This window comes from Eurypyga helias, unplaced genomic scaffold, assembly GCF_000690775.1.
Source record: "Eurypyga helias isolate BGI_N326 unplaced genomic scaffold, ASM69077v1 scaffold29901, whole genome shotgun sequence".
In the NCBI taxonomy this organism is placed as follows: Eukaryota; Metazoa; Chordata; class Aves; order Eurypygiformes; family Eurypygidae; genus Eurypyga; species Eurypyga helias.
In genome coordinates, this window is record NW_010233342.1 from 1 (window position 1) to 8,193 (window position 8,193).

Here is an 8,193-nt window from a genome sequence, read left to right on the forward strand (position 1 = left end):
CCAATGGCGGCCTGCGGTCGCCGCCAGGGCTGTCGGGAAATGAGCGGTACCATAGAGCAGCGGAGAAGGAGAGGCCGCCCCGCGGCCGCCCGCGCCGCCGCTCTCTATGGTAACACCTCCGCGGTACCCGGCCTGCCTGAGGCTTCCTGCAGCAGCACCATCCCTGCGGCTGCTAATTGCGAGCGCCCCTTTATTGCCGAGAGCATAATTAACTGTGGAGGGCTCCCAAGCTCAGACTGATTTTAACCACCCCCCCTCGCTAGGAGAAACCCACAGCATCCCCTCAGTAAAGAATAAAACATCTCCCACCACGGCCTCCCTCACGGCCCCGGCTTTATTTACCTTCCTAATCCCCATCACTCAGCTCACTTCATCTCCAACTACTCACACCTCCGTGCAGGAGCACCCTGTTCTGCTTCGGTCCCGGCACAATACACCAGGCAGGAAAATCATCTCAGGAGCCCAGGAGAGGTTTAAGGGTCGTACGGATGCCAAAGCACGCAGGCGAGCACTAACGGGGCTTTTTAAAAGCAATTAAGGCCGAGAGGAGTTTACAGCTAGAAGCTGATTTTAATAAGGGTCATAAAACCCACATGCTTTCGCACACAGTCTTAAAAATCGGTTCGTGGCTTTCTGCACAGGCACGCTGAGAACGGCAGCTGGCCATATGCAGCTGGCCATATGCCTCCGCCTGCGCCCGCTCCTCCAAGACCAGAATTTCCGATGGCTTTAAAGCCTGTGCCTGTGCTCCCAGCCTTAGCACAACAGGGCAATTACCAACCCATTGCCCGGAGCAGCGAGGCGGGAGGCATCGTTCCAAATGTCATCATGAATGTCACCCACGAAAAGAGTTAAATTTAAATATGGGACATTGTTTGAGGAAGAAATTTGGGAGTTTCTGAGCACAAGTCCCCAGAAATCTCCCTTTTCCCCATTAACCTCTGCTGTATCTGTCACTTCCGACAGGGAATAATCCACGTATTTCCCAAATCATGAGTCATCTCCCACTGGCTGACGGACTTGCGAACACTTGCCTTCAGAGGGCACTGCGCTAAACAATATCCATGAAACCCAGCGGTGGAAAGGGCTGTGGCTCCCACCAACCCTTAGAAACGTTTTGGGACTGATCTCTTTGCAACGGGGAAGGAGAAAGAGCGTTTTGTGCCCAGAGCCCCAGCGCCCCCCCCCAGCTCCGAGCACAGACACGTGAGGCCAGGATTACCCCGTCTGAACCAAAAGCACTGCTAATGAGCACTCAGCCCCCCCTCACCGAAGCCACGAGCACCATTAATTTGGCACATTCACCCTCATCTGTCTCTGATACTCAATTAAGAAACTAATCATAGGGGTGGGAGGGCAGCTCTGGGGAGGATCTCTGTCACCCTTGAGCCCCAGTGACCCCTGGGAGAACTCGGGTCATTTGGTCCAACCACACACACTCCCTGGCTCCCCCCCCACCCCCAAACCCAGCATAACCAATGCTCAAAGGGCGAGAATCTGCCCTTTGCATGTTTCACAACGTCCTGGATCGATAAACCCTCATGGGGCTGGTTAGAGGTGACACGGCGATGCTACCAGCCCAGGACATCAGCATCTGCCAGGCCCCAGCCCAGGATGAAACTGTAATTCCCTGTTTCTGATGCCAAAGCAGTTGCACTGGATGGATCTAGCTTTTCCTGCCCCTACCTGAGTCTGGATCTGCTACACAGGGACACGCTGTGTCCATCCCAGCTCTGGCTCCATGTCACAGCAGTCACGTGGGGACCCTTCTACAGTGGGTCTGAGGATGTCCCTGCACTTGGTGCAGGAGAATGGGGTACGTGATGCCCATGGGAGGGCAAACACCATGGGCTGCCCACTACAGCCTTCTCCTTGCTGTGGCCCAGGACCACGGCAGAGCAACCCTGTGCTTTGGGCCACGCTTACAATGTGGAGCCTTATAAATCCTGGTTGTGGGGCTGGGTGGTTGGGATCCAGCCCTGGCAGGGGGACAGCATGAATCAGGGAGCGAAACCCCAGGCTCAGAGCAAAGCCTCGCCAAGCCTGGAGCTGGTGCTTACTCCCACACTGGTTCCAGCCGGGCCAGCTCCCGCTGTGACAATAGGCTGGACTTTGTCATCTTGCTGGTCTGGGTCAGCAGACTACCCTGGGAAAACCAGGGACATTGTCCTGGAGGGGGTTGGAACCAGCCATGTGAGCATCCCACCCACTGGCAGTGGCCCAATGGGCTGAGTTCACCCTCCCTAAACAGGGAAAGTCTCCCAACCCCTGGAGACTTGCCTGCCTCCGGCGGGTGATTCTCCTGCTCAACTCTTGGAATAGCAATGATGAGGTCTGAGATCACCTCCAGCACCCTAGTACTGATACCCCTCATGGGGTGAGGGTCTTTCCCCAGCCCTGCACTTCAAGATACCCCTATAACTTGCTCCAGTAACAAACCCCAGGAATAAAGAAGATCCACTTTAACATGTTAAGGCTGAATTTGCCAAATCATTGTTCCTAGAAGGGACTGATTTACCCCAAAGTCAGACAAAGCGCAGGCAGCAGTGACACAGCCCTCTCCCCACAATCCACCCCTTCCCAGAGCCCCTCAGCCACGCATTTTCAGCCCCATGCTACAGACCCAGCTCTCAGCTGGCCACCGGCTCCTGATGCTCCGTCATGGTGCCGCATCCCCAGCCACATCTTCCTTGGTCCTGCTGCAGGGAGGCCCCAGCCAGCAATCAGGGGCTTTCTCTTCCCAAGCATGAAAGCAGAGTGGGTAAAACTAAGCCTTGGCTGGGAATAACTGCGGGGACACCCTCTTTTTCTGTCCCCAGTGTTGCACCACCTGGTGCTCCTCCCGCCGTGGCTCCATGCATCATTATCCAGCCAAAAGCAAGACAGTGGGGAGAGAGGTTTCCTATGCGACGGCTTTATGGAGGTGTGTGTCTGTGTAGCCCTGATCCTGCTAAAACAATCCCTGCCACAAGTCCCTGCAGAAAGCAGCCCCCTGTGTCCAGGAGTCCCATCCTCACTGGATGCCCACCAGCTCCGTTATGGGGGGAGCGTGGACCATGAGCTCCTCATATCTGCGGAGGAATAGCCGAAGCCTGGAGGTGTAGGTGTCCTCATTGTATGGCAGCTTCTTCTGCTTCAGGTACTGGGAGACGATGGGTTTGATCTGCAAAGATAAAGGCACAGTCACCTCCATGTGGGATGTCCTGGTGTTTTTATGAGGTTCTCAGCCTGAGGCATTGCCAACCCCGCAAGGTGCCCAGAAAACCCATTCCACATGCCCAAAACAGGGCTGGAGAAGGTAGCATCAGCAATAAATCTGCCATGAAAATCAAGAGGAAGGTGGTTTCTGATTGCTGCAACACGGGGAGTTCACCCTGGCAAAACGCCTTTGCAGGGCTCTGGATGGGGAGAGTTGTCCTAACGAGGCTGTTCAGCCGGGCCCACGCATGCTCATCACTTGCACCCGTAGTTATCCCCACGTGCCCACACAGCCATTTTGGTGGCAGGGCTGGGAAGCTGCCACCAACTTAATTATCCCTTCCCTGCAACACGCCTTTGCGGGAGGCAGGTCCAACCAGCCCCGTGAGCTCAAGCAAAGTGCATGACCCAAAACCCACTGGTGCTCCCACTCTCTCTATTACTATTACTTAATTTTTTCTCCTGACTTGAGACTGAAAATAAGTGTAAAACATTAAGTGAGTGGAGATCCTGTGCTGAAGGGCAACATGTGGACCTGCCTTGGGATCCCCTCGAGCCAGGGCAACACTCGGATCCCACGTTTTAAACACACCCTACACCTCAGAACAACAAGTAAGGGCATGACGAAAATCACAGGAGGTTTGACTGGATGCTGGCTGAACCAAAAGTCAGACCACACAGTTCTGGAGATGATTTCCCAAGGGAAGAATTAGGAAGATCTTAGACTGCAGTGAGGCTGGAATTGGGAGCAGAAGAAGGAGCAGGGAGTGGAAACCCAGGTGAAACAGAGTGGGGATGGAAGGAGGTGGGTTAGGGGCTGTTGCAAAGCAGCGGGAGGTCCCTAGCGTGGTGGGAGCAGCTCAGAGAGGTACGGTGGGCAGGGAGAGAAGGTGGTGGGAAGATGGATGGTCTGGTCCCTGTATCACCTAGCACACACCCGACTGCCCCATGGGGCCATCTCACCTTCAGGCACATGTTGTCGGAGAGGCCAGGGAAGAGGTGATGCTCCACGTGGCAGCTGATGAGTGAGTGGCCGAACGACCAGTCGAGCAGGACGTTACGAGGCAGGTTAAGGACGCCCAGGGTCATGAGATGGATCCGCTTGGGTTTCCGATCAGCCGCAAACATGGGGAGGCCAATGTGCTGGGGGAGAGGCAGGGTGGGTACCCCGAAGCACTTGCCACTCCCCCAACCCCTTCACGGTGAAGCCAACCACGACTCTGGCCATAAGAGAGGCCAGTCAGGCTGAGCCATATTTTGGAATTTGGCTGCCAACCCCAAGACTGCGCTTGCCTGTCCATGGAGCCACCGAGAAGCACCCAGACTCTGTCCCCCCAGTCACCCACACTTTGAGCCACCAGCCTCCCACCGTCCCAGGATGTGCAATACCAGCTGCACCGACACCTGTAAACACACCAACCCACCCTCCTGCAAGCCACCACAGAGGACATCACCATCCAGCCCTTTGCACCCATATGCCCCCACGTTCTCCCAGGGCCACCACTTTCCACTCCAGCAGACCAGCCTGATCGTCCCCGTGACGACATCGGCACGAGGGAGGTGACAACCGAGGCCACTCGCCTTGAGCTGACACAAGCCCCAGCCAGCAGCGTCAGGGCTATGTCACCAGTGCTGTGTGGGCTGGCCTGCCTCCAGCAGGCAGCTGGAGCTGCAGGTGTCTACCTGGACACCTTGGAGCTTCAGGTGTCTACCTGGAATATGTTGACGTGGATGTAGGGATGGGCCAGGAGGGAGCGGGTGAGCAGCATGCAGAGCAGGGCGGACCACGGTGACACGAAGCCTGAGACATGGAGCAGGAGCCAGTAATGGCAGTAAAGACCCAGAAACATGCAGCAGAGGGTCCGGAGAGCTGCTTTCCACCTCACGTTCCTCAACAAGTCTGTGTGAGAAAGAAGAGGCAGCACATGGGCAAGGTGTTGATGCTTCCCCACCACTGTTCCAGCGGCCAGGCTGCCCAGCATGCTGATAAACCTACAGCTCATTCCATCCCTCATGTCCCTTTCTGCATCCCCTAGATTGGTCCAAACTCCCCAGCCCTGCTGACCTGCCAGTTTTTGGGGCTGAGGCCTGGAGCCTGCCCTGGGCAGCGGGGCAGAGACTCCAGTTGTGCATCATCACACGGGGATTTGGCTACATCATTGTTTCTCACAACTTGCCAAGCCACTGCCTGCGTTTTTGGCATGGCCCAGAGCTGTGTGTTCAGCCAGATGGGTCAGGCTTCCTCAGCCTCTTACTATTTCCTAGGCTCTTCTCTCTGATCGTTTCCTGGCACCATTATTTCTCCCGAGCCACTGCCTTGTCTGCCCAAGCTCCTTGTTCTCCAGCCCTTTGCAGGCCCCTTCACCTCCACCTCACACACAGTCAACAAAATCACGATGATGCTCTGACCAGCCAGAGACCTGCACATGACCTTGAGCTCTGCCATGGCCAAGAATCTGAATTAACGGAGAGCAAATCTGGGGCACTTCAGGCTCATGATGCCTTTTGCCAGAGCTTTCAACACCCAACACAGGAAAACATGAAATGTTTTCTGAGCACCAGCAGGAAGGAGAGATGGAGCAGATGTCTTCCCTGGAGCAGATGCAGTATCACCTGCCTTCCCTGCAGCCCTGTGGCATGCCACAGGCTGGCATCGTTAATGTGATGCTTCCAAATAAAGCCGGACCCTGTGGTGGGGTGAGACCTGGGCAGTAAGGAGCTCACCATACCCGTGGACCCTCCCAAAGTGGTTGGGACACGCACCAAGAGCAACCAGAGGGGTTATGATGGGCACTGCAAGAGGCGCGATGAACATATAGACGTAGCGGTTGAGGAAAGGAAGCTTCCAGGTGCTGGAGTCCCCCAAGCCGATGACATTGGTGTAGCCATGGTGGATCTTCACGTGGTTGTAGGTGGCCTGCTCAACTGTGAAAGCTGAGCAGAGCTGGGAGGGAAGAGAAAGGAGAGGTGATGCCTGCAGTCACGGCACCAGGGTTGGGCACTGCCAGGCCTGGACTCATGGGAGAGGCACCCAGGGGAGATGGTCTGCACCCCACAGCTCCAAACCTGTCTGGAAATGGACTTCTTAAAGAGTTAAGCACCGGAACCCATTCCTACCACTACCCACAATGTATTATCCTGCTCTGCAGCGCCACTGCCAAGGGGGCCAATGTAAAACCCCACATCCCAGCACACCACAGGGGCCGTGCTCACCCCTCACCCTGCTGCCTGCAGGCAAAGACCTAAGCAGGGATGTTCCCGGTGCTCCCTGTTGTGGCTTTTCATTTAACCCTCCTGCACAGGGATAAAAAAGGGCTTGGATCCACCTTGTTCTCCAGTAGCTGTCCCTGAAGGGCTTGGGGTGCTGGCAAGGTGCTGATGTGGCTTTCTGGAGGGCTGCCACCCAAACTCCCTGGCCCTGCTCACCTCAATGAAGAAGATGGCCCACACTTTGCCCCAGGATTTGGACTCGGTCAAGGCGTTGTGGCTGGCCAGGTGACTGCCCTTCACAGTCAAGGTGTGATGCACCACGCCAAGGGTGAGGACACCGACCAGGAAAGGGATGGCCTGGGCCGACCGCAGACACAGGAACCCTATGGAGAAACCAGCTGGGCAGGAGCTCGTGCTCCTCCTCGTGTCCCTCTGCTTGCAGCCGGCTGGAGGTGTTGCTACACCCAAGCATGCCCTAAACCTGTTTTTCAGACATAGTTAGAGGTACTTAAACTGCCCAAGCTGGAAAGCTGCCCTCCACACCACCCTGCATGGCTGGAACGGCCACGCTCACTGTCGTGCTGAAGGTTTCCCCACTTCCAGCTGCAGCGGCACCAGCCGCTGCTGGTGCCAGGTCCCATCCCACAGCTCCAGCTAGGATCCCGCTGGTGACAAATACAACCTTGCCAGGATTTCAGCATCCCCAGGAGTTCAAAATCAAGAGGAGGCACCAGCTGCAGCTTTCTGACCGTCCCCGCTGGAGCCCTGTGCTCAACTGTGTCCCTCTGCACCCGTCATAGCCGGGGCCACTGTCACAAAAACTGTCACGATTTCCCTGCCCATCACAGGGCATGGATGGAGACACCCTTCCCTCTCCTCCCCTGTGTCCATCTGCCCGGGCGCTGCCCCCTCCCCCAGCCTGTACCCTGGTTGCCACTGTCACCTGCTGCGGGTTTCCAGCGGGGTCATAGTGCCCCATGGCATGGGGTGAAGAGGTTTTGTTAGAGGATTAATAGGCTGTTAATTGGCTTCCAGCACAAATGAAGTTGTACCAGTGGGGCAAAAGCCAGAAGAAGGAGGTGAGACACCCTCCCCCCCCTCAGTGTCCCAGCCGTGTTTTGTGGGGGCTGAGATGTGTTACCTGCCGGGAGCAGGAGGAAGCTGCAGGCGAGGATGCTGATGTCCACGCCGTGCCGCTCCCACCAGCTGCTGCTCTTCACCACCTTCTGCACCAGCTCTGAGAGCTCGGCCATCAGCGCTTCCTCACGCCGCCCCAGCTCCTGCCCCGCTCGCTGTGGGGCTCCCCCGGGGGTCACGTCCCCGTCATCCAGTGCTGGCCCCGGCTCCCAACCCTCTGCCTTCGTCCTGCTGTCGTCAGGAGCTGGTGTGCTCTGGGGCAGGGGGTCCCCTGTCCCCCCGAGCCAGAGGGTACTGCTGACCTCACCGTTGGCCCACTGTCCCCTCCGTCTCACGGGGTCCCCATCCTCCAGTGGCATCTCCCTGCCGAGCAGAGTTCACACAGGGTAGGGGAACACCCACAGCACCCCGGCCCGCTGCAGACAGGCTTCCCGGCTCCCACTGTCACCAAAGGACACGGGAAGGGCAGGGATGGAAAAAAATAAACAACCCGAGGAGGACGCAGCCAGCGGAAACAGCAGCAGAACCACCCAGCCTCCCACCCAGGGGACACCCCGGCCACTGCAGCCCCCTACTCACGCCAGCCCCGGCACGGTGGCACTCCCAGCGTTGGCTGTTTCAGGGCCAGCCCGAGCGGCACCGCACACC

General features: G+C 57.1%; 1 protein-coding gene across 1 annotated transcript; it reads right to left on the reverse strand.

Annotated features, from left to right (window-relative positions):
* Positions 1–3,013: 3,013 nt before the first annotated feature.
* On the reverse strand, positions 3,014–7,904 carry FADS6 (fatty acid desaturase 6). The gene is made up of 6 exons (XM_010161712.1): positions 7,550–7,904; positions 6,625–6,791; positions 5,962–6,142; positions 4,911–5,098; positions 4,162–4,341; positions 3,014–3,163 (listed from the first exon to the last, which is right to left on the reverse strand). Exons 1-6 carry the CDS (start codon positions 7,902–7,904, stop codon positions 3,014–3,016), a joined length of 1,221 nt encoding a protein of 406 aa, XP_010160014.1.
* Between the last annotated feature and the right edge of the window lie 289 nt (positions 7,905–8,193).

What these genes read in the sequence shown, in the direction of transcription:
- FADS6 (XM_010161712.1), bottom strand. Translation starts at nt 7,904, where the DNA reads ATGCCACTGGAGGATGGGGACCCCGTGAGACGGAGGGGACAGTGGGCC. An exon ending in GGGCCATCTTCTTCATTGAG is followed by an intron (nt 6,143 to 6,624) that starts GTGAGCAGGGCC and finishes CTTCCCTCCCAG; the next exon opens with CTCTGCTCAGCTTTCACAGT. An exon ending in TCCACGTCAACATATTCCAG is followed by an intron (nt 4,342 to 4,910) that starts GTAGACACCTGA and finishes CCTCTCCCCCAG; the next exon opens with CACATTGGCCTCCCCATGTT.